Here is a 25,042-nt window from a genome sequence, read left to right on the forward strand (position 1 = left end):
CCTGCCAGAGCTCAGCCGTGTTGGTGACAGCTGTCCAGGCCTCCTGGCACAGCATGGTGTGCGCAAGGGCCAGGCTGGGGCATCCCCTCCCCGATCAGGGACACTTGTTTCAGGAGGTAAGAGTTTGAGGCCAGTCAAAGGCACCATGGTTGTGCTCTGAGCCCCAGTGCCTGTCCAACAGCTCACAGGTCAATGAGCAGGAAGGAGACGTGCTGCTGGCTGTGTGGCTCCTAACCCTAACCCTGCCCTCCTCCATCTACACCAGTACCAAAGCTCACATTTGCACAGGTGCCCTGGGGCTCTGCCACTAGAAACACAAGAAGAGGATGGATGGCAAGCAGGGGCATGACCAGCCCTTGCCTCTCATCAACACTCGTCCCAGTGATGGCTCTTTTTCTCAGGCCAGTGTAGATGCCGTCCCCCTGTCACAGACAAGCTTGGAAAGGGAGACCCTTTGGGAAAGCTGGCATGGGACCCCATGGACTACCTTGAGGCTCTCCACAGGGTGTGTGACATTGAACATGTCCATAGTGTTGACAATGATGGCTGGTGTGGTGAGGAAGAAGAGAAGGACGAAGAGGCAGATATTAAGGAGGATGAATCGCACCCACCAGGATGTGCCACGGACTGATAAATTCTCCCTGTGAGAGGAAAGCACGACTAGGACATGGTGTGGAGAAAAAGCCATGCATCCTGGGCGTCCCAGCCCAGCCCCCTGAACCTCTGCCTCCCACTACCTGCACCAACCATCCCGACAGCCATTGCTCTGAGCTCACCATCTCCCTCTCCTGCACTGCTGTGCTGATACCTGCAGAGCCCCCAGGACCAGTGAATGGCCACAGGGGGAATCTGTACCAGCAGGAGGCTTTGGAGTCAGGCTGGAGAAACCAGAGCCTGGCAATCACCCCACACTTTGCCTGGCCAAGCCCTGCACCGTTAGGTGATCACCCCAGCCACCCCTGCTGACTTCTGCTATGATCACAGGAGGGACTGTCAGCCCCTGCCACCCTAGGGGGGAAGTGCTCTATAGATATGGGCACAGGTTCTCTACAGCTATGTGGGCTCCCTATAGGTACAGGCACAAGTTGTCCCCGGCTGCTCTCCCCATTCCCTCCCTCCCACCACAGGGGTTCACCAGATGATATCGCTGGGTGCAGGGGCATAGCGAATGCCCCAGTGATGTGACTTGACCACGGTGGTGACAGAGGACTGCTGAGGGTGCTTGCGGCAGCGAATGTGGCTGTAGTCCTTCAAAATCCTGCAGCAGAAGGGAGCCAGGAGACAGGTCCAGATCAAGGGCTTCGAACCTCGTCTCCCCCACCTTCCTGTGAGACTCTTCCCACAGCCCCAACAGAGCAGCCATCTCTGTAGATGGCAGAAACACCCAGGTGACAGACCCATTGCCCGGCTTTGGCTGGGGAAGCAGGCAAGATGACCCAGTTCCCCAGCAGCGGTGGCCACCAGGCTGGGGGACATCCCTGTACCCACTGCACGAGGGGTACTCACACAGCTGTCATCCGCTCGTCCTGGAAGGTGACGAAGGCCATGTCAAGCCGCTTGAGCGTGATGCGGTTGCGCTCAGCATTGAACTCGTCCGTGAGCTTCTCCTCCAGCTCCCCATAGTACTGCTCAGCATCCACCTGCGGGAGCAGCCGGGGCTCTGCTGCACTTGCTCTGCCTTGCCCATGGTGGGAATGTGCTGCCGGCAGCCCTGCCCGCACCCTCCTACCTGCTCAAAGCCACAGAAGCGGCAGCAGAAGATGCGGGCGCAGGGGTGGGTTTTGATCATGATCTTCCCCTCTTTCTGCGCCTTGGTGGTGAAGTAAAGCCGCCCCTTCATTGCCTTGCGCCTGCCGGGAAGCCGGTAGGGGAAAGAGTCCATTTGGGAAGCGGCAGGCAGACAGAGGCAGACTGTGTCCCTCAACATGGTGGGCAGGAGCAGTACCCCCACCCGCAGAGGCAACGGGGACCTGTTAGCACTCACCTTTCTGCATCCAACTTCATCAGCTTGCGCACATCGAAGCAGAACTGGACGTTGGTGACGGTGCAGCTGGGATAAGCCTCACTGTGGGTACAGAGACACGATGGCACATGGAAGCAGGGGACGGGGACAGCCTCTGCCACCTGCCTGCCAGCCACCCAGCGAGGCTGTGGCGCACTGCTACTCACTGGAAATGCTTGATGATTAGAGAAGGGTCTGTGATCTCCTTGGGGATGTGGGTAACCATCAGAGTCCGGGCGACCTAGGGAAGGAGAAGGGGCAGAGGGGGCAGGTGATCTATGGGGCGTCTCGCTGCCGCCCTGCTCACCCAGCCACCGGGAAGGCAGAAGAGAGCTGAGGCACTGACTGCCACACTGGAGGTCAGCACCAACCTCTTCAGTGCTCAGGAGGTTCAATCTAGATGATCTTAAGGTGCTTTCCAACCCTAACCATTCCATGATTCTATGATTCTATGCTCATCCCAGACCCTGGGGGCATAGCTGGACACCACCACCTCCCAGACAGACAGGCACGGCAGAGCTTCAATCTCAAGAGATAAGGCAGCAAGAGAAAGAGATCTGCCACCAGGTGGCCAGGCTTTCTCCAGAAGCTGGAGAAAACCAGCCATCTCTTTGCCCGCCTGCCCAGGCCCAGGCTGTTTCTAAAGCTCTCCCCACCTACTGGGATCATCCTTTCCACAAAGCATAAAGCTGTCCCTTAGCACTGAACAAGGCAGGGCTGGAGGAGGGGTGGTTGCTCACCTTCTCGTTCTCTCTGTATTCAAGATGGACGGAGTGGTGAGCCATGCAAAGGATTGTGAGGATGAAATAGATGAGGGCGAAAATGCTGTGCAGCCACAGGAGACGGTCCCTGGAGGAGGGGAAGAGGAGATCAGTGAGCACTGTGACAGGCATGTGGCATTCAGACCAGCCTGGCACTCAGCGTCTCACCCGTGACCACCCCAGCCACCCAGTGGGACCTCCCTGAGCTGGCTGCTGGACTCTCACTCTGGGGACAAGAGGGGCTATGTCCAGGGTGTTGGCTGAGACACTATAGAGCTGAAGCTGTCCTGCACCCCTAAGAGCACTTCTGCTGGCAGCGGGGTGCAGTAAGCAGTGCCAGCATGCTGGCCACCACAACTGTGTTCGTACATGATGCAGAAAGACATGGGGGCTACTGCAAGCAGCATTCTGCTATCAACATGGACCTGTCCCTGTCCCTGGCATTGGGCTGCGACCAGCGCCGTGCCTGGGTGCTCTGAGCAATGCCCACCACAGTGGCAGCACCCACAGCCCTCCCTGGACATGGGAGCCACGTACTGTGTCGGGATGTTGGCGATGGTTGTCCGGCCAAAGTGGGTGGGATTGTGTCCTGCAGGGAAAGAGGAGAAGCAGGATGTTAAGGGAACCCAGTGCAGTGTGCATGTCTGTGCTCGCAGAGTTAGCGGCTGTGGTCTTTGCTCCCTCCTTTTCCATCTCCCAGGTCCCCACCAAGCCCCTGCTGCCCTGGAGCTCCCTGCCTCTTGCATTCCTCTGTACGACAGCCGATGGTGGGTTCCTGCTCACATGGGGACTCCTGATGGAGGGGTTCTTCTGTCCTCCGTCCCGGCGGCACAGAGCTCACCCTGAGGCTGGGGAGCTTGCACCACAGTCCTGAGCCACCCCACAACTGGGGAAACACCTACCCAGGAGGTCCCCTGAGAAGTTGACGGGCAGGATAACAGCCACGGAGAGCACGCAGACCAGCATCAGCAGGACCAGGAGGTGCCGCTGGAAGGACAGGTAGGTGGTGGCATCGATCCCACACTTGCTCTGAATCTCCTCGTCCCTGGGGGAGAGGCAGGTGGGGGTGAGCACTGGTGGTGCCTCCCCCCCACCTGCCGTTCTGGGGACCCTGGCTGCTCCGGCCTCACGCATCCTGCCTGTTGCACATGGGATTTGGGCACAGAGTGGATAAGGGACACAAGCAGCCCTTGAGCTGCCACCTAATTACACAACCAGCTCCTACCAGAAGAGGTTGAAGCCCTTTTCTTTGGGACAGGATCCAGGGGCCAGGAGGAAACACAGAGGTGAGTCCTCTGCTCTCTCTCTGGAGAGGATGTTTTAAGAGGGCTCTGCTCTGCTGCTGGTCCCAGCAGCTCCAGGTGATGGGCCACCACCTGTTGGGCACAAGCTCCCCATGGGCGGGTAGTGGTGGGGCACGGCTATGATGCGAAGGACACACTTACTTACTTCATCTGGTAGATAGAAATGAGCCAGGAGCAGAATCCCTGGAAGGAAAAAGAGTCGGGATGAGCCGGGGATGACCACTCCAAACCTCCCTAGTGAGGAGCCAGGCCATGATACATGCTGGGGACACATGCAGAGGCGGTGTGGTGCTGGGACTCAGCCCCCAGCTCTGGGGTTGGAGGGCTGTGCAAATGGAAGCAACGCCCAAGTGACCCCAGGGATGCTCAGCCCAGTTGCTCATCTGCAGCGGTGGCAAAGGCAGCTGCCTTGGGAGGAACGGGAAACAGGGGGCATGTCTGCAACACAGGCTCAAGGCTTCCAGCAACACCCTCCCCTGCCCTTTCCCTGGCAGCTCCTAACGTGCAATGCGCTTTTTTGACCACTACTGAGCGCTGAGGCGGCACTGCTGTACAGCACTAAGATCTTGTGTAATAGCTCATTCCCTGTCCCTGCATATGTGGTATTAGGATTTTCTCCCCTATGCGTTATTTTATGTTCTACCGACACCGGAGTTCATGGAAGTTCAATGTCCCTCTGCAGCCCTCCCAGTCACGGCTGTACAGAATAACATTCGGCCATCTGGCCACTCCTCTTCACCCCTTTCTGGAGGGTTTATGCTGGCCTTGGACAGCAGGGACCCCAAGCAGCCTGCTACGGGATTCCCTTACCCTGCCCTGTGAGAGCTGGCAGCTTCTTCCTTCTCTCCATCCCCCGCCTTTACTCATGCCAGGACCTTCCCTCCTTCTCCACAGCTCAGCTTAGTCTGATCGACTGCAGCAGGAGGCTTTCAAGGTGCAGACATCCCTGCGCCAACAGCTCCGCAGGGGCCCAACATCCCCAACATCCCCAACCGGGCTGACTCCCCTCCTACACCTCACTCTGGTGCTCCGCTCTGTAGAACCATGTCTAGGAGGCTGTCCATGCAGACCCCACGCTCCCTGGAATGTAATTTCTTGGATTTTCCAGAAACCCTTCTGAAAACCAGCATTTATCAGCTGGTTTCAAATTCTCTAGGATCCCCATGTGCACGAGAGAGGATGCACACTGCAGTCAATAGCTTGGCTATTCATCTCAGGGGGGGCGAGAAGTCCTGTGTCTCCTACTGGAAATTTGTGATGGTAGCGGGAATTTGCCAGGCTACTTTTATTGCAACCTCATCCTCCAACTCTGCTGCTGGATGGATGTTCTGGTGCTTCCCCACAGAGAAGGGCTCCCGGGCAGGAATTAGTTCAAGCTCCTCCTCACTGGGTACAGGGACCAAAAATTAAGCTCTCCTGCCACATTCTCACCTTCTCCAGCAAGCGTTTTCTATCTTCTACATCTATCAGCCCTACAAACCCTCTGGCAGGTTTCCTGTTCTTCACATGTGAAAAAAAATCCAGTACTTGCTTTTATGCTCTCTACAAATTTCTCCTCAAAACCGTTCTTCTCTCCCCCTTAGTGTACTTCGAATCTGACTTGGCAGAATTTAGGTTTTCCTCATTTGGGAACAGCTTGGCTTTTAAAAGGATGTCTTCCTGCTTCTAATAGTCTCCCTTAATCTGCTCTTTAGCTGTTCTGGCTTTCCCTGTGGTCTTTCTCCCTTATTTTTTGATGAGCGATATTCATTTGCCCAGAGCACCCGGTACCGAGCCCTTAAACAGGCCTCCTGCCACCTGCAAGGATTTTGCTTCTTTACCTTTCCTGCCTAGTTTTTTTTAGTAAGTCATGTCATTTTTTTCATAGTCACACGTAGTGACTGATTTTTGAGCTTTTGCTGCCAAAAGAGAGAAAGACACAGACAGCAAAATGTATCTGTCTGTGCCTGTTTCCAGCAAAACCTGGTCTGTGCCTGACGTGGTAGAGAGAAAAAAAGCATGATGCCGGCAGAGGTGGAGGTGTGATCCAAGGGTCCCAGAAAGGGATCAGAAAGGTCCCTGCAGGTGCACGAAGTGGCTGTGGCCATGCATCTGACTAGGTCCCTGCAGCCAGCAGGGATGGCCATGCAGCTGGGAGATGCTTGCCCTGGAAGGAGCATCCCCTCCAGGCTGCAGTTCCAGGTAGATGCCTCAAAACAAGCCAGGACAAAAAAACTGCTGCTAACGGGTGTTAAGCAGGAAACCCTGCGCTGGAGTGTTTAATTTCTCCCATTTAACTTCTGAGCTGGGTTTCTGGTGGAGAGCAGGGTGGGCTGGGCCAGGATGAGCCCAGCCTGGGCTCGCAGCCACGGCCCCCAGCACTTACCATGTCCTTGTTGTCAGTGTCCAGGGGGCTGCTCTCCGATGGGGACTTCTCCTTCTCACTCTGCTCTCCATAGAAAAGTGACGTCAGACTGCAGTGAGGAGAAAGGCGGAGAGGTGAGGCAGGAGAGAAGCAGCAGACAGGAGAGGATGAGCACTCTTGGATAAACTTCTTCTAGGGAGCAGCCCAGAAGTTTATCTCCCTACATCCTGCACTGGGGCTGGACCAGCAACTAGCACTGGGCTTGGGGCAGGGGCTGCATCCTGCTCCCTCTGTGCTGACAATTCCCTGCAGCTCCTCTGTGGCCCTGGCCCACAATGGGGTGGCTTGTGGAGAACTGGCCTTAGGTCCAGGACAAGGAACTGCTGAACCATACTTTTTTCTATTCCACTGGTTTCAGCCCTCTCAAACGGTGTTACAGTAAAAAGGAATGTAATCTGAGCTTGCATTTTAAGTCTTGATTGCCCCTTTCACCTTCCTGGTGGATGGAAACATGTCTGTCTATTGCCAGACCCAGCTCCAGAGCCCAAGGCCAAAAAGAGCTGGAGAGGGCATAAGGCAGGAAAGGCCTTTTACAGAGTTTGCTCTGGTGGGCTACCCATCCTTGCAGAGACCCCTCCTTTGTGCACCCGTCTGCACAAAGCTGCTTTGCTGCCTGTGGCAAGCAAAGTGTTCTGGAAGGCAGGCAGCTGCAGGCAGCACAGCATGCCTGGAAATCTGGTCTGGGTTCTGTTTGTACTAGGTCATCCGTGGTTTTGGTGAAATTCTGCACGTAGCATGAAGATTGGGCCAGCAAGCTGCCTTGTGACATGAGGAGCAGTGTTATTGCTGTGTGCCTGCCTCCTGGGCTGGCCAGCCCTGCTTATCCCGAGAGAGCAGCATCGGGAGAGGCAGCAGCTCAGACCCCTCTTGAAAGTGGCTCTTGGGCCTCTGTCCTTCCCAGGACAGAGCCCTCTCTGGCACCAAGAGCACAGCCACCAGACAATGCCTGCAAGAGGGAATCAAAACTGGCCTAGGCTTTCCCTCTCCCAGCAGCAGAGAGTGCCTGTGCCTCCATGGACAACGGCAGCCAGGCAATTCCCAGTGGGAAAGAGGGATAGGCACACCTGCGGAGCTTCTGCATGGGTCACCCTGCAGTGCCAGCCCTCTTGGAGAGGCTGGAGCCATCACCTGTGGTGGCCTTGCATCCTCCTCACCTATCATTGTCCATCAGCAGCGCCAGGCGCCCGTAGTCCCAAGCTGCTTTCCGAAGGCAGGAGAAGATCAGGAGCAGAAGCTGGAAAAAGAAGGAAGAGGAGAGGTGAAAGGTTTTGCTGCAAGGTCTCGCCCTGTAAGTTCTCCTCACATCCCTCCTTTCTGTTTTCTCACTCATGAGCCCAAGCTCATGCAAAACTCCTGCCTCAAGCCAAACTGCTCCTGCTCCCTGATCTCACAACTGCTGCTCACAACGATGTGGGCAAAGCTCTTGGTCCTCTGCACTCACCCCTGTTCCCTCAGCCAGTCTGGTGCACTGATGCACAGGCTGCACTTGGATGTGGCTTCAGTGCACCCATAACACATACACCCCCACGCTTACAGCCAGTCTCTGACACCACAGGGACTGTGATGCCCATAATGTGGCACCCTCCTGGCCCACTCACCAGCCAGAGGATGAAGTTGATGGCGAGCACAGTGGGCACACCACCGAACGGCAGCCCTTCCAGGACGGTGCTGCGGGAGCGGGCGCTGAAGCATTGCTCCTCTGTGCTGTTCACCAGCGTGTCCAGGAAGCTGAGCACATCCAGCGAGGTGGGGCTGGCACCCTCAGGTGCTGGCTCCACTGAGTACACACTCTCCATCGGTGGTGGTGTTGGCCTCACCCTGTAATACAGGGGCATGGGTGTGGATGGAGAAGCTTTTGTCTTAAAAGGGGCCGTGGCTCTTCCAGGTCCTCCAGCAAGGTCTGAGGAGCTCACTAAGGGACAGGAGGGGAAAGGACTGGCTGATGACGTTGGAGCTTCCCCGGTCCCACTTTCTCCTGGGTAGGGGCTATGGGACACAGTGCAGTAGGTGATGCTGGAGAAATATCACAGTACCTCATTCCTTTTCCCCTCCCCATTAAACCGCATGCTATTTGGTTGTCTCCATCATACCTGAGACAGGTCTTTCACCACCTCTGCCCCTCGGTCCTGGAAGCTGGTTGAGTCATGGCCACCCTGGTGTGGTCAGCAGGCAGGAATGAGGAGCCAAAGCATTTGCATGAGTTTCTGAGAACAAGAACAATAATGATGTTAACAACTGGGCTGCTGGAGCTGCACTTGCTTTGCTCCCCACTGCCAGATATCTACTGTGTGTAAAGCATTCCGAAGCCCTCCCTTCTCCTCCAGCATCACAATCTGTATGACTTGGGGGTCACACAGATGGGACCTCCCATCTTTCCAGCAGAGCAGAATTGCTCCTTCCAAGACATTTTGATGTCTTCAGCAGAATCAGTTTCTCAGAACCCTAAACTTCAGGCTTCGCCCATCTTTTCCAGGAGTTGATACCACAGGCTACAGTCCTCACTGGCAGTAAACACTACTAACAGCCAAGGCTGTGTCTTGTTTCCAAAACCTTTCCTATCACCATGCTTTCAGTAGGAGAGGATCCTCTCCAAACCTGCAGCGCTTGAGACCCCTGGGAAGAAGCACCATACAGCAGCCAGCATGGCTATTAATCATGGGAATGCCACAGACCTCTGTGCCAAGATGGTGCTGAACGGCCGCTGCACTCACCAGAAGGACAGGAGAGGGAAACCAGCACATCACACACTAACAAACAGAGTGTGGGGACATCAGGGTCAGAGTCTCTTCTCCACATGTGCCTTCCTGCCATGACTTGGAGCCCCCACCAGCTCCCTTAACCTGCTGCTCCTGCAGCCTGGAGAGCTGAGTGGCCTTCAGAGGAGGACAGCTATGACTGTGGTGAGACCAACCACATCGCTAGGGTGAGAGACACCCTGGGACAGCGGGGACATCCTCATGGTGCTCTCATGATGGTCCATTAATATGTTGTTAGGGGGCTTTCAAAATGGCAACTAGGTTGGGTTCCTAAAGTCTCTTCCGAAAAGGCCACGAGTCAAGATGTCTAGTACTTTCTAGCAGATAATCCTAGAGGGCTAAAAATCCTGCTTAGGGGAAGACTGAGGTTACTGGTGGGGGGTGGGAACAGATAGACAAAGCAGCATTGTCCTGAGAAGCATTGTTTGTCTTTGAAGTTGGCCTGGTCCTTAGCAAGGACATTTATCAGATGACCTCTGAGGGGGCGCTTCCAACTGCAGCTATTCTACATCCCTATTCTTGGGGACTTGTGCTCCTGACAAGAACATCTTCTGGCCAGCCTGAAGTTTATAAGGAGTTACATGAGTGCCTTGCCCTGCAGACATGCTGAGCACAGTATATTGTTACCAGTATATTGTGGTCAGTGCAAAGGCCACGTGAAACCTCAGCATGGATGCTTATTAACATGTACTCCTCTGAGCTTTGTATTCAAGCCATTGGGCATTAATTCCTCTTCCTCCTTTTTATCTATATGTCAGCCACAACTGGGACCGTGCTGCAGACCCTGCAGTCACCCAGTGACAGCAGATCCCTGCTGCAGGATGCTCACTGCCCACATGGACAGGACGGAAGAAGAGCGGAAGACATGGTCTGATTAAGCAATGGAGAATGCAAAGACAGACAGCACCTCCAGGGACCTGGAGATGCAAAGTGTTCATGGTGTTTTTTCCCAGACAGGATAAACTCTTCTTCAACACCAAAGGAAATCTGATTGAGAGGTCCTCGGGGAGCACAGAGAAAGCACACACAAAAAGCCCTGGCTTAGAAAGGGGATCTTCCTGAGCTCTACACAGATTTTCTTTTGTTGGGAAACATTTACTTCTGCTGTGTCAGTGTGACAGATGGGACACTACAGTAGCACGTGGTTTTATGTGTACTGTTGTAGCCTCAGCCTCTCTCTCTTAGACCATACAGCTTCCTGCTTGAAGAGATTAGTTCTGCCCTAAAGCTCTTGAGGAGCCCAGACACCCTCACCGCACAGCTGAGCAAAGCAGGTATAACAGGGGTGCTGGGGCGGGAGCTGACACAGGTTACATGTCCGACTCTCTTTGACCTCCTCATCCAGGAAAAGGAAAGACTGAGGAAGAGGGAGGTTTTCAAACACAAGAATTGACAGAGAGATAAAAAAAAGGCTCTGACAACCTGACAAATGCAATCAGTGGGATACCAGAGATTCCCAAGGGATTCTCAACCCAGGCTCTGAAGAGGGTTGAAGAACTTGAGAACTACTCTTGGTGCCCGCAGGTTTCAAATTAAACATAGAGAGATGGTGACTTGCTATTTTCTTCATTTCTGAAGCATAAATTCCAGTCCAAAGAAAAATCTCCACTGGAAGCCAAAGAGTGGCTGGGATGCTTGGACCAGGGCTATGAACCTAGCAGACCCTGAGGCTCACCCCACTCGAGGGTTAGGCTGGCATCTGGCTACCTGCATAGATGCTTTGAAGAGACATCAGAAACCACTGGAGTACAGGCATCAAGATCCCCAGGACATGCAGACTCACAGCAGTCCCTCTTATGGTGCATATGGTGCACTGTCACCTGGGGCACGGGCTTCAGTGTCTGCTAGAGATCTGCCCATACTGCCTACAGTATCTTTGGTTCTCCTTGGAGGTCCCTAGCCATATAAGTATGGCCAGTCCACGGTGTCTAGAGACACCATAGGCCAAGCTGGGACAGCTGACCACTAGCGTGGCTCCCAAAAGAACTAAGATACGCTGATACTACTCCAAAGGGCACCCCAGTAGACTTGGACTGAAGTACCATCCCTGCAGTCAGGTGAGAAGTGAAGGCTGGGCTGGCAGAGCCTTCCTGCAGTGCTCTCAGTCGTGGCCTACCTCCTGGTCCAGTACTTTGAGGCTCAGCGTGGCCCCATTTGGACAACCACCCCTGAAGAGGGAACCCCAGCAAGGGGAGATCCATGGGAAATGAGTGGGCCACTCTGGCCAGTGGCAGCTGTTTGCCCTGGCCTGCCTGCCTCCTGCTTGTCATCAGGCAGCTCCAAAAACACCTGGGCCACTGAAACCTCTGGCTGGGGTCAGCCGTTTCCTATGGAGATGCTCTCAATCTGTTCTCCCCATGTGCACATCTCCCCCCCTCCTTCCCTCCCTCCCCTCTTCCCGCAAGCAGCAGAGCCATTGCCATCTGGCATTTTCAGCTGCTAAATAATTAACAGCCTTTTTGTTAACATGGAGAGTGTGTCTCTGACCACGGAGCTGTTGGACCTTCAGCAAATAAAAAAGGAGACTCCTAGCAACCTCTGAGTCCCTCCTCTGCCACCACCACTGCACTATCCAGTGGTAAGATCCTGTAGCTTGTACCTAGGCACCTCTGGCACATCCTGCCAGAGGATGGTGGGGTGAGGGGGATTTTCATGGGGATTGTTACGGTTGTCTTTTCCTATCAAGTCCTTGTTGCTGCCCCCTTCCCTCAGTAGCAGACATTTTGCTCCTGGTGGCCAAAAGCAATGGGTTCCTCCTGGAGATGGTGCTAGTATCTCCTGCTCCAAGCATTCCTGCCAACAAGACTCCCAAATACAAGCCTTCACCCAGGCAGCCAAACCAGCTCCTGTTTTTCCACCCAGCGTTGCTGTTTCAATGCCAAAGTCTTACCGCACACAGAAATGTCAGGAGCAGAAGACACCTGAAGCCACCAGTCCAGCTCTGTCCCCTCTCTCTTAGGCTCTTCCAACTCAGTTGCCCAAAGGAGCCATCATGTCATGTGGTAAAGCAGTCCTTGCAGGTTATCACAGCTCCTCTGAAGCTGATTTCAAGCTCATTATCTTTCCTTTTAGCTGTCCCTTCACCCCGAGATACTCATGGAAACCCGCCTCCAAATACTCAAACTGGTACTTTTCTAGACCGTTGCAGCTAATCTCACCTTTTATGGTGCTGCTCTTAGAAAAGCTTATGCAAATTATATAGCTGCAGCGTTACCATTAAAATTACCATTGGGAACAACCAGCTAAAAGTAAATCTTGTAAATATTCTAGGAACAGCACATGCAGCAGAAACTGCAAAAGGAGATTTCTGCTCATGTACACTAGGAAGAGCTTAAACTCAGACCCAAAGGACATGTTCAACCTCCCTCCAACTGGAGGAGACTCCTTACTCAGTATACAGAGAGAGATCACACAGACACTGTAGGTCAGACTTAAAGTCACTGTTAAAACACCTAAGATAAATGTTCACACCAGATGTATGAGATAATTCCACATTTTGCAACACTCTGGTGACAGCACTCTGCGATCATATCTTAAAAGTCCAAACAAACCCCACAGCATCACCAGACCAGTTCCTGTTCCAAGCTATGCCACTGTGCTTTCCTCAATCTTTCAGGGCCAGAGGAGGAAATATTGTTGTGAATAACAGAGCTGGGTGGGTACCTTCACCTCCAGAAGGTGCTGGGAGAGCTTCCCATTAGGCGTGTACGAGGCAGTGCCTCTAGATGCCAGCCACAGACAGGCATCCCTTGGAGGAGCCACTGCCCTGGACAAGCAACAGCAATAAGCAAGAAACACAGCAATGTTGGGAAAATGAAGCAATAACATAGAGGCAGAAATCGCAATATATGGTCTACCCAATCTGGTCTTACTTACAAGAAAGATGCTAAAACAGGGTCAGAAATCATGCAGAGCAGCAGAGAAAGGCAATCCTTCTTTCTCCTCTTTGCGATGGCTGCAAATGCACAGTGAACATGAAAGATTCGCCATTGAAAGGGATTTGCTGTATTATTTCTATGAAGCATTTCCAGCACGTAAGGTTTGCCTTGAATATTCAGTGCCCTGTTTGTTTTGTTGATACACCAGCATATGCTTCTCCTCTCCGGTTGGGTGGGCACTAATCCAGAGAATCAGATTTCCAATTAAAAATCAGGCATGTCTTTGATGCGAATGCAATTGCTCAAAATTTGTCTTTCCCTTGAAGCACCCTGCCAGCAAACTCATTTACTAGGGGATGCACGGACAGCTGGAGTAGCAAAACACCAAAACAAAGTCTTGGGAGCTCTCAGATGACTCAGCCAGGCTTCTCAGCATGCCTGCACTCACCCAGTCTTGGTGTCCTGCTCCGGCATTACTCATTTCGGCTGGCAGGTGGGCAGTCAGGGCACAGGGCTGCTGATGGAGCTGTCTGGGGCCATGCAAAGCCAGCAGAAAAGCCAGCCTGAGGAGCCAGACTGTCGCCCAGAATGTAAGCATCCCTGCTACCTGGCTGCCTTTGCATCCTTCTTCCTTCACAAGGAGATGTAGGCAGGCTGCAGGAGGGGAAAACAAGGACCACCATAATGGGAAGATCAGGTTTGTACCCTGGTGTGCTCAGGACCGGACAGGGAGGCAAACCTCTGGTGTCCCACCTTGTGGGACTGCAGTGACTGACCTTGCGGGGCTGCAGTGACAGGGAGGCCAGGAAACCCAAGTCACTGCCACTGACTCAGCATGACTAACAAATGACCTTGGGCTGGGAACGGATCATCAACACCCTGCACTGAGCTCAGCACACACCCTGGAGGAAGCAGTGTGGGCACCAAAGGGCATAGTGACCTCTCCCATCCCTCTATCTCAGTGGATGGGAGAACAGGTATACCACAGGCCATAACCATCACCAAAGGGTATGAGCTCAGAGGGGATGGGACCACAGACACAGCCCTCCAAAACCCCTTCCCTCTCAGAGTCATGGCTTCCATGTCCAAAAAGCAAAGAGAGGGTCACGCTGATTGTAACCTGTGAGACGAGCAGGTGTGGGGCAGCAGCATCCCTGGGCAGGACTGTTTGCACCACCTTCAGCATCTTCAGGGCAGGTGCCTGCACAGTAGAGTAGCCCCACTCAGACAGTGGAACCAGATCTTGCCAGGGAGCCAAGGTGCTGGATGCAGAGAGATTTCTAGCACAAACACTGACACTGGTAGGAATGCTGTGCTCACACCCTGCTAAGGCCATGGTACAGACACCTACCAGCAGAAGACCCCATCCCATTACTGGTAGGATGGCAGCTGCCTCATACAGGACATACACCAGTAGGTCCTGTTAGCCTGCTGGAAACCAGACACATCTTCTAAACAAGGAGAACCACACCACGAGCCGCAAACAGGCTGGTGGGCTACGGAGGCTGAGGTCAGTCATTGTCGTTGCCAGTGAAGATAGAAATACCCAGATTGATCAGGAGGACTCAACAGCCAGCATCCCTTGTCCCCATATCACCCACATGCACTGGGGTACTCATAAGGATGGTGGGTATGAGTGTGGGAGTAAGTGGCATCAAAGACAAAATGACTGTGAGCACACGACTGAGTAAAATAAACCTGCTTAAAGACTGTGTAAATAAACATCACCTTCCCCACCTGTAAGCTCTGGCACTGTTCTCTCACCAAGGAGCACAAATGGCTTGTATTGACTTCAGGTGAGTCCTTGGGATGCACACCCTACGGTGAGCCCCTTCCCCTTGGTGGTGAGCCTGCCTTTAGCACTGCTGCTCCCATCCCCAGTGCTTTCCACAGAAAGGTACAGTGCAGAGGCACAGGAACCCACCACGCAGGCAGCAGGATGAGGCAAGAGGCAGCTGTCCTGGGACAAAAAATGTGTGTCCTTCCCCCTCTCCTCTCCTCATCCACCACCCCCAACCTGCCCCACCAACAGTGACCATCTAAAAACATAACCCACCAGGAGGGCGAGACTGTGACACCATTCTGCGGAGCCAAGCAAGTTTTTCTGCTCTCAGGAGTGGCAGGTTGCAACCACCTTTGGGAAACCCTGTGCAGGGTCATGCTGCCCCAAGGACTCACCTGAAGCCAATACAGCATTTGAGAGCAAACCCCTCCCCTGTCACATCCCCCTGTGGTGGCTGCAACATTGCCCCCAGCTCCCTGCCCTCCCCAGCACCACTGTGCAGACCCAGGGTGTATGTGTTTTAGCACTAGGTCAGACAAAGCTCCATGTGAGAGGTTTTTGAACAAGAAGGTGTCCCAATCCCTGGCCCCCAGTGGGGCTCTCTGCGGGATGATGTTTGTGGCCTTCCTCTGCAGTACAGCAGCCACCTGCATAAGCCCCTTCTCCTGGAGGGATGACCTGGACTCAGGAAGGCAGCACTGGTTCACTGCAGTGCTCCTTGGCGCAAGGATAAAATCAAACCTAGGCAACTCAGAGCAAACGGTGCTTACGGTGAGATCTATAGCCAGGAGGTTTGTCTGGGCCAGCAGCTTCTCCAATGCCATGCACAGAGCAGCACTTCTCCAGCGCCTCCTCCACACGTGTGTGAGCAGCAGCTGCTGGTGATTGGGAAGGAAGAACCTGAGCAGAGTTTATTCCTTCCACTCCCAGCCCTTTTTGCCACATTTGACTAAGCCGCCACTGCAGGCTGGCTCTAACCTGTGTTTGGTTGATATTTCGATACCCTGCTGTACACACAGTGTGCTTAGCCCTTTACACTGCCCTTTGTGCCTGCAAAGCACTGAGCAAATACGAGCTAATTGGGCTGCAAGCTGCCCAGAGCAGGGGCCTGTGCTCATTCTCCATCGTGCACCCTTGTCCTCTGATAATGCTTAAACCAACACTCTACAGCACAAAGCATGACCCGGGCCAGGTCCAGCCCAAGCGCAGGGCAGGGAGACGCCCAGCTGCTGGTGGGCGATGGCTGGGAGCAGCCAGCCAGGAAAGGGGGCTTATAATAAAAATAGGGATAGATAGGGCCTGTAGTGACAGGACAAGAGCTGATGGTTTTAAACTAAAAGAGAGTAGATTCAGACTAGATATAAGAAAGAAATTTTTACAATGAGTGTGATGAAATACCGGAACAAGTTGCCCAGAGAGGTGGTAGATGCCCCAACCCTGGAAACATTTAAGGTGAGACTGGAGAGGGCTCTGTGCAACCTGATTTAGTAGATGTCCCTGATCATAGCATGGGGGATGGGCTAGGTGACTTCTAAAGGTCCCTTCCAACCCAAACTTTTCTCTAATTCTATGAAAAAACAGGGGCTGACTGCAGGGAACACAGACCCAGGTTGTTCGCAAGTGGGAAAGGGGCAGGGAGTCATCACAGCGCTCTCGGTTAGCACATGCACACACATGTAGAGAACAGTATTTCAGGAAAACAGTAAAGAGCCCCCTGGTACTACCAGGCCCCTGTTCTGAGCTGGGATGCTGAATGCTGTCTGCAGTCCCCAGAGCAACCCCTGCACTTGCAATTAATTAACGATGACACGCACAGATGAGGACAGCTCCCAGCCCCTGCCGCCTGCATGACTGAGGGCCACCATAGCAGCTGGCCTTGGGGAAGGGCTTCAGCTTCCCTGCATAGGGTACCCTGAGTTGCTTATTGCCTGCTAACACCAAGACCATGGCATGGTGTGCTCATGCACAGCCAGCCCAGCAGCAGCAGCTCCCTTGGCATCGAAGGCCAAGGAAGGCACCTCAGCAATGCTGAGCCGGTGGTGGGATGTGGGTCATCTACAGGCAGACTGCTTTTTCCACCACTCAGTAACTCTGCTCAAACAGAGGAGGATTTTAAGACCTCTGTGAAGGAAAGTGCCACCTCCACTGGGAAAAACATTCCCTCGTGGAAACCTATATGGAAACCAGGAGCAGCTGTGCCATGGTTGAGGGCCAGCCCAAAGCTGTCAGTGTGGGCCACGGGCATCTTTCACAGTATCACAACGTGCCAGGAGCACTGTGGTCCCGGGAGATGCGGGGAAAAGCAGGATGTAGCTAAGGGAAAAGGCAGCTCTTTCATCTGAGAGTCCCTTCCGCTGTTTGGGGAGCAGGGAGCTGTGGGAGGTGGAGAGGAAAGTGGGAGGTTTATCTGCTGCCTTTTATAAAGCCACCTGCTGCAGAGAGACTGCCAGCCACAGGAGCAGGCAGCACATCTACAGCTCTCACCAGTGAGTGGAGGGAACCTTGCCCCGGAGCAGAGGGAAGAAGAAGACTGGCAAGAAGAGGACTTGGGCAGAGCATGAGGGGCACGTGGAGTGGGAAACCCAATACCGCACTGCTTGGACCAGGCAACTCTGGTGGCTTTGTGCCCTGGTGTCCTGCCTGGCCGGGTTGGCATGTCACTCTTGAGGATGGCAGGGACCCCACCACTGAGCTGGTGGAGAAAGTGGGTGCATTTCAAGTCCCCTGCATGGTTGATCTCAGCTGCTGAGCTTCAGTCAGTCCTCCTCATTGCTGTTGCCTGCAAGCCTGCTGTGCAACATGGGGCAAGCACGGGTGCGTGGCAGATTAGCATGGGTCTGGCACCCATACTGTTGGGCCCAGCTCTGCTCCATTCCAGCCTACTGCTGGTGGATAATGACCTGGGGGCAGCCTGCCACCGAGCACCCTCATCCCACAGCCTCCCAGGGGCCAGTATAAGGTGGGCAGCGTCATGCTGTCCCTTCCAGTGGCCAGCCTCCCCCCTTTTGCTCCTCTCCGGTTTCGAGCAGCCACAATGTCCCTCACAACTGATTCTGCTGCAGAACAGCAGAAACACTCTTGCCCTGCCCAGCTCCCCACTCTGCAAGCACAAAAGCTTCTTCCTGAGAGCAGTGAGTTACAACACTATATATATATACACACACACACACACATCACATACGATTTTAGAGCATCTCTGGAGCTAGAACATTTCTGTTGCCTGTGCCCAGTGCCAGCAGTGGCGGGAGGTTTGGGCTGCAGCAGGAAGAAGCCCACAGGCACAGCGCTCGCCAGTCCTGGCCTGGGCGAGGCTTTCCTCCCACCTCTGCCCAGCTTCCGAGCAGATCTGGGTAACACCAGACGACCACGATGAATCATGCTGCCCTGCGAGCGTGGGAGCTGGTAGCTCAGCGAAGCCTCTGGCACCAGTGGGTTGCACAAGCAGGAATGGCCCCAGCAGCCGCTGTGCCAGCTGCATGCAGCCGTGCCAGAGGGATTAGCTCTCAGCATACCTGTTTGAGTCAATAGCACATCAAAGGGAAGGGGAAGTCTTTGATGGTGAACACAGGGGCCTGCAACAGGAGGGCAAGGAGAGAAGGTGCTCCCCAAGGCCTGGCTTGGCCATCTCCATCCCCTGGGGATGCATCTAAAGGGGACCCACCAAATCACCACCTCTCCCCCAGTGTGCAAGCAAATTTGGTCCTTGAAAAGGAGGAGGGAAGAGACTGAACCCATCTCATAGTTTCAACACCAGATTGTGCTGACTTTGCCTGGGTCATGGGCCAGCCGCTTGTCCTCCAACCAAATCCTCACTCTGTGCAGGGCCAGCCTGGCTCTGCTTTTCACTGGGGCAGTGGAGGGAGCATGCAGCCAGTCTGCCCTGGTTGCTGGGGCGCACATCCAGCCACCTCTGCAGCCCATGCAGCCTTCAGGGAAGATGGGAGGAAAGCTGCTGCTGCTGCAGTGACCACGAAGGGAGGCAGCTCTCCCAGGCACACATGGAGCTGCAGACATGCTGCTCTGCAAACCACCGACTGCTCTAGCCTCCTCCTGGTGCAATGGGTGCTCACATGCACCAAGACAGCTTGTCTCCATCACTTCCATCACCCCCCTGGGAATTCCTCTTGCCCAGGACACCCAAGCACAGCCTCATCCAGATACATGCCACAGGGCAGAGCAGAGCCAAGCAGAGTAGAGCAGACAGCCCTTCACATCCATCAGCCTGCTCCCGTCTCCTCCATGCAGAGGACCTGGAGAGTCAAATGGCCCTGGAGCATCAGAGATAAGAGGGAAATCATGGGGCTGTTGGGATGGGCTTGTTGGTACATTCCAAGCCAGGGGGAGTGGGACAAGATGCATGGCAAGGAGTGGGGTTCAGGTTCCCCCTGACATGCCCCTACCAGAGGTGAGTGGCCCAGCATAAAGGGGTGAGCAAGGCACAGTCAGCACACAGCCTCTTCTGTGCCAGTGCTGAGGCTGGCACTGCCCACACCCACCACCCTGCCTTCCTGCCCCTCTCTAGCCATGCCCATTGGCAAGGGGCCTCGGGAGTAATGGATGCGATGGAGGATAACACAGGAAATGGTTTCTTTCCGTTCAGAGAGAGAAAGAAGTGTCACATCTGGACACATACAGCAGCCAGGCTGGGAAAGGGATAAGGCATCAGGAGGAGAGATGCTGTGGGCCAGGAGGCACAGCATTGCCCAGAGGATGTGGTGAGACAGATGGCAGATTTGGCAGCGGTGTGGTCATGAAGGGACCGGCAAGCTCTTCCCACTGCAAGGGGAAGCGCACAATACTGCCCAGCCTGGCAGGTTTGGGGCAGGTTGCATCCTTTCAAACGTGCCACATCCAACAGCCAGCACCAGAGACACTCCATAGGCAAGTCAGCCTTGGAAAAAGGCTATCTGGGATCAGGGAGAAATGGGAAAAAAGATCAGGATGGCAAGTTTTAGGGACAGAGAGGCAGAGAAATTGTCCCTGGTTTCTCTGCACAAGCATGCCTTCCCTGCACACAGGGCCATGTAACCAGGCTGGTACTTAGGGAAGGGCTGGCAACCCCTGAACTGCTCTGCCCACCCTGCTAGCACTTTGGGGTCCACAGGCAGCCACCCCCTGCCCTCCACAGCATCACTGCTCCCACGCTCACAGGGAAGAGAAAAGGAAAGGACATTAAACATGAGGCGCTGTAGCAGATGGCTGCAAAAGGAGCCTCCGCAAGCCTGAGTGCCCCTGTCCTTGCAGAGCACTTTGGACACAGCAGTGCTGGCATCAGGAATACAGCCGGCCAAAGAGATTTGGGTCCAAGACAGGAAGCCATGTCCCAGCACGAGCCACTGCAAGCCTCTCCGCACTTCTGCAGCTACTGAGGCCCTGCCACAGTTAGCGAGAATCAGACAGGCTCTGTGTCCATTTTGGACACAGATGCTCAGGGATACAATATTGATACAAAGGGGTTTTCACAGCGGTTGGGTCTCCTGACCCAGCCCCAGTCCAGACTCCTGCTCCTGTTCTCCCTGCCTGCATCCCTACCCCACACATCCCAAACCTGCCACCGTGACCACTGCAGTGACTGAACTAACCTGGAAGTCTTTAAAATGCATTGTCCTCAGGAGGTAGCCCAGCCACTGCAAGCTGTTATTAGCAGTCTTCGCCTTGGTTTTTGTTTGGTTTTGTTTGTTTGTTTGTGTTTCTTTGTTTCTGAACAAGGAAGAATTTGATGAAATCTCATGGAAGAAAACACAAGAAATTAAAAACTTGGATGAAAGAAAAATGGAACTTGATGAAAGTCTCCCAATAGAAAACAATGAAGCTGCCTGATGAGAAGATTAGCAGCAGTGTAATAGGAAAGGAAAAAGCAATAAAGAAGACTTTGAACCAGAACAAATAAAAGAATCATGACTTCTGGAAACATTTACCTGACTTACAAGTAATCAGATTTTGTCTGAACTAAGAACTTTTTAAATTAAAAGACAGCCAATTGAAAACTGGAAGTTTTAGCAACCTGCATGCTGAGACCTCAGATCACTCTCATAAGTGAAAAATAAGTGAGTAGAAATCCATGCAGTGTCCCTGCTGCCAGACCTGCTCAGTGGCTGAGCACCTGGAGCTAACACCTGATGAACTCCAAAAGTGGCTCTGATAGCAGCAACCCTTCTGAAAGCAGAAGGGAAAAAAGTTTCAATTAATTTAGTACTGATTAGTTTAGTTAAAGTTCAGAAAATTACTGCAGGTTAATGCAGGAGAGCCTGGTTCCCTTTCCAAGCCTGATGAAGGTGAAGTGTGAAAGGATAATCTCTACTAGTTCTGAATCCTTGAGAGCCATATATAGTCAGGTTATGTCACTGGTTATATTTTATACCTCCTATAATAAAATTCTGTTCCTATAATATTGTATTAATACAATATAGTATATTAATACAGTAATGTTAAATTCATTACATATACAAATAATGTATATTCATATAATTCATATGAATTATATGAATATACATATACATTATTTGTATAATGAATGTATATTCATTACCTATACAAATAATGCTTTCATAAACTTATTCTTTTTGCTTTTGTGGACCCATACATTTTAAGCCAGTTTATTTAACCAACTAGAAACCATTTTGTAAATGCTTGCTTTCTGAATTTTTAATTGGATTTTATTGTCCACTGAAATATAGCTGGAACAAATTTATAATAAATAATGAAGGGATATCTAAGAAAGAAACATGTCACTCACCATTTTCTAATGCAAGAAATATAGACATTAAGAATCTAAATAACCATATGTTACACTGAAAACCCACTCACTTAAGCATGGTGAAGCCTCCTGCTCAGCCCTAAGTACCACAACATACTCATCACTGAGAAGCAACTTGTCCTTAGGAAAAGAGCAGAAGTATACAAATACAGCAAGATTAAAACTAGGCACTTAGGTCATTGCTTTCTGATAATTAATTTAAATCATGACTCCAGTCCATCCATCCTACTCAGATGCAGGTCAGGAGCCAAACAAGGCGCAGATCAAACTTATGCTAAAGTCTACGAAATTTGGTTTGGTTTTGTGCCATTTCTTCCATTATACTTTCCTCCTGCATAGTTCTGCCATCTGTGACCTCTCCCTGACAAAAGCAGCCCAGAAACACAAGGAACAGTGCATGTCCCCAGCCTGGAGCCTGCAAGCCCTGGGAGTCTCTTACCAGTGTAGAGACCTCCAGACCGTTGCTTGCAGGCTCAGGGGAGTTTGGGAAACCTCTGAACTTCTGGTCACTTCTCTAATGCTGCCTTGGGGGTTACCCCATGGCGACTGAATTTGTTAGAAGATAATAAATAATCACAGAATCACTGAGGCAGAAGGGAGATCGGCTAGTCCAGCCTCCCTTCTCAAAGCAGGGTCAGCTACAGGAGGTTGCTCAGGGCCATGTCCAGGCAGATTTTGAATATCTTCAAGAATGAAGATTCTGCTCCAAGCCAGAGCCATGCCAAGAAGACCACTTCAACCTGCTGATGCAACCAGGTCCTCCAGCCAGATGGGTCCCAAGTCCCAGGCTACTGGGGGCTGTCCCAGTGCCAGCTGGTATCCTAGCTGCACTGGTGCCCTGTGGCCCATGGTCAGCCACTTCCAAGCTTTGCGAGTCACCCCTCAGCTTGCTGGCTCTCATGCGACATCTCAGCACCTCAGCCTGTGCCCCTTCCCTGGCATGTCATCCCAGTGTGTATCATCTAGTAGGTGAGTAACGCAGCAAGGGGACTCCTCTGGCAGGGTCACCTTGGCTTGGCCAATGCAGTGTCCCAGGTCTCATCTCAGGGTACCAAGAGCTCACTTTGGGCCACAGCTGGGAGCTGCTCCCCAGCTATCCTTCCAAACTGGGGTTTTGCCCTAACTTCCCACCTCTACCTTCTCTGAATTTCAGTCTCCCCTAGGCTCTCCAACACAGCACATCAAGGACCTCCTTGTCTCAGTCTCCACCACCATTTTCCAGCTAACAATAAAGCACTCCCCGGTGAACCAGGGCCAGAGCCCATTCCTCTCCCTATTAGGAGGAACTCTAAATTACATGATGACATGTTTTCCCACTTCTCACAACCTGCCTTTTAGCACTTGCGGGTGCAGTGAAGTTTAGCTCATTCAGATCCTGCCTTCCTCTCGGCTCACCCACAATCTGCACATGACAAGACACAAAATGTTGATGCCGGGGTAGGATAATCGGGTCACCCAAAGCTTTCACATGCTCCTACTGAACAGGAGCACTGAGCCCATCCTCTCTCCTCTGTTTAGAACTCCATTTTAAACACATCTTCATCTGAGATCAAAGTACAACAGCGTAGAAGCCCCTCCTTGGTCAAAATGAATGCCACAGCTTCTCACGGGTACTCTGCTGGGAACTGCACAACTGATCCTGGTGTAGAAACGCTTCCATACCATGGTGTTCATGCTCCCCAGAGGCTGGGCAACATTACAGTAATTTCAATTAGGAAGGCAATTTCTCAGCCAAAGATTTTTTCTCTGCAGCTCTTAGCATGGCTGCAACTCTTACGCCAACACAACCATGCACTGGGAGGGCTGTACCAGGACAGGCAAGGCAGGACAGCGCTGGGGCTTTGGGAACCACTAAGATGAGTCATAAAAAGTGATCCTGGTGAGGCGGTGCGAGATTGAGTGAGAGCTGAACCACCAGAGAGGTGAGAGTAATGTAGGGACGGGGGCAGCGGGCTGGGAGAGGGGAGCCCATGCCCCCTGCCACGCTGCTGCACCCCACTTCCCTCTCTGCCTCTGCAGAGAGGCCCTGGGGACCTGCCATGCCCAGTCTCACCCATTAACCAGCAACAATGGTGGCCTGGGTGGTGGGAAGGGCTGTGCAGCATTACCTGGCCCAGCCTGGCCCATTGTTGCTGTAATAGCGTAAGCAAACTGCTGCCATTGTCCCCACCTAATAACAAGGTGTGATTACAGCCTAATTACCAGTCCCAACTACATCGGAAGCAATAACTTCAAGCCAGCTTTAAAAAGATGTTTAGGCATCTTAAAGTGCAGGTAGATGTCAAGTGAGATCCTCAAAAGCTCTAAGATCTCTCAATGTTGAGGGATCTGATAGCTGGTTAGGGACTGAGTATAATCAAGCCACAGCTGAAGGAAATTGGGAGCAGAGATGCTTCTGAAACAATCCCAAAGCAAACCTGCTTTTGCTCTGAGCACAGTGCATCAGCAATGCAGTGTTTCCTTCAAATTTAGGGCTAAGTACATGAAATATATTTACAGCAATTAAAGTATGTAAGAAGAGCTGTTTCACCAAATGCAGAATGACAACAGTAGAAGGCTTTGGTGTCTATAGGATTCACAAGGAGTCAGCATTTGCACAGCACACTGATGCTTGCCTAAGAGTTTAGGTGACTGATTAGTTTAATATCAACTGAATTCACCTGTAGGTGTTAGAAGCATTTCTCCCTCTCCTTGCTGCCTTGGGGAAGCTTTCTCAGCCTGTTGAGATGGGAGTATTTCCTGTGAGGAATATTTTAAAGCAGGGACACTCCTCCTTTTACAACTCTGCAGATGTCAGCTCTGAAGCTGCGCTGAAATCTGCCTGCCTTACCCTTGGGCCAGCAGCCTCTGCATGGAAGGACAGTATTTACCTGTGAGGGCCCACACACACCCCTGACCAGCGTCCCCAGCAAGCACTGCTATTTCTGTCCCTGTCTGCAGGACCACCCTGTGCTTGCCATTGTTAGCAGCCACCAAACCAGGGATGAACTAGTTAACCTCAGGGAAAGCTTTGCAGGGGAGAGGAGCCACAGATTCCAGTATTATCACAGAGAAACATAAAAGAGCTGAAAAGCATTCAGATGGAGTTGCAGTAGTCAGAATGCTGCCATGGGAAGAAGGCAGAGGTTTAAGCTCACAGGGAATTCAGGAAAGCCCATATGTGCTATGGAGTCAGAGGCTGCAGGGGTGCGGCAGCCTCCCTGCTTTCATTTATTACTTGTTTGCCAGTGGCTGTTTGCCAGGCTACTTAAGAAAAATCCTTCCTGAAAGAGCCGTTTCTGATTCCCTCTCCATCTGCTGCCCAGCCCTGACCACCACTTTGTAGGGTAGCAGGGAAGGCAGCAAGGCCAAGGTTCAGGTCTGGTCTCAGGACCAGTCTTTCTGCCTTCTGCTTTTT

At 52.6% G+C, this 25,042-nt stretch overlaps 1 protein-coding gene across 5 annotated transcripts in view; it reads right to left on the reverse strand.

Moving 5' to 3' along the window:
- Positions 1-25,042, reverse strand: part of TMEM63C (transmembrane protein 63C) — a 31,598-nt gene that overhangs the window by 4,641 nt on the left and 1,915 nt on the right. For 3 of the 5 annotated variants that reach the window (XM_030484543.1, XM_030484544.1, XM_030484542.1), the window contains exons 2-15: positions 8,562-8,675; positions 8,070-8,289; positions 7,626-7,705; positions 6,433-6,520; positions 4,213-4,250; positions 3,666-3,808; positions 3,301-3,352; positions 2,743-2,851; positions 2,170-2,243; positions 1,985-2,065; positions 1,730-1,850; positions 1,507-1,640; positions 1,136-1,258; positions 488-641 (exon numbers count right to left, since the gene is read on the reverse strand). In XM_030484543.1, coding sequence (XP_030340403.1) covers positions 488-641; positions 1,136-1,258; positions 1,507-1,640; positions 1,730-1,850; positions 1,985-2,065; positions 2,170-2,243; positions 2,743-2,851; positions 3,301-3,352; positions 3,666-3,808; positions 4,213-4,250; positions 6,433-6,520; positions 7,626-7,705; positions 8,070-8,267 — 1,395 coding nt within the window. In that variant the 5' untranslated portion in view covers positions 8,268-8,289; positions 8,562-8,675. Of the gene's footprint in view, positions 1-487; positions 642-1,135; positions 1,259-1,506; positions 1,641-1,729; positions 1,851-1,984; positions 2,066-2,169; positions 2,244-2,742; positions 2,852-3,300; positions 3,353-3,665; positions 3,809-4,212; positions 4,251-6,432; positions 6,521-7,625; positions 7,706-8,069; positions 8,384-8,561; positions 8,676-13,103; positions 13,209-25,042 lie in introns of those variants that run through there. The other 2 variants (XM_030484545.1, XM_030484546.1) reach the window with 2 other exon arrangements.

The sequence above is a fragment of the Strigops habroptila genome, chromosome 4 (assembly GCF_004027225.2).
Source record: "Strigops habroptila isolate Jane chromosome 4, bStrHab1.2.pri, whole genome shotgun sequence".
Lineage (NCBI taxonomy): Eukaryota > Metazoa > Chordata > Aves > Psittaciformes > Psittacidae > Strigops > Strigops habroptila.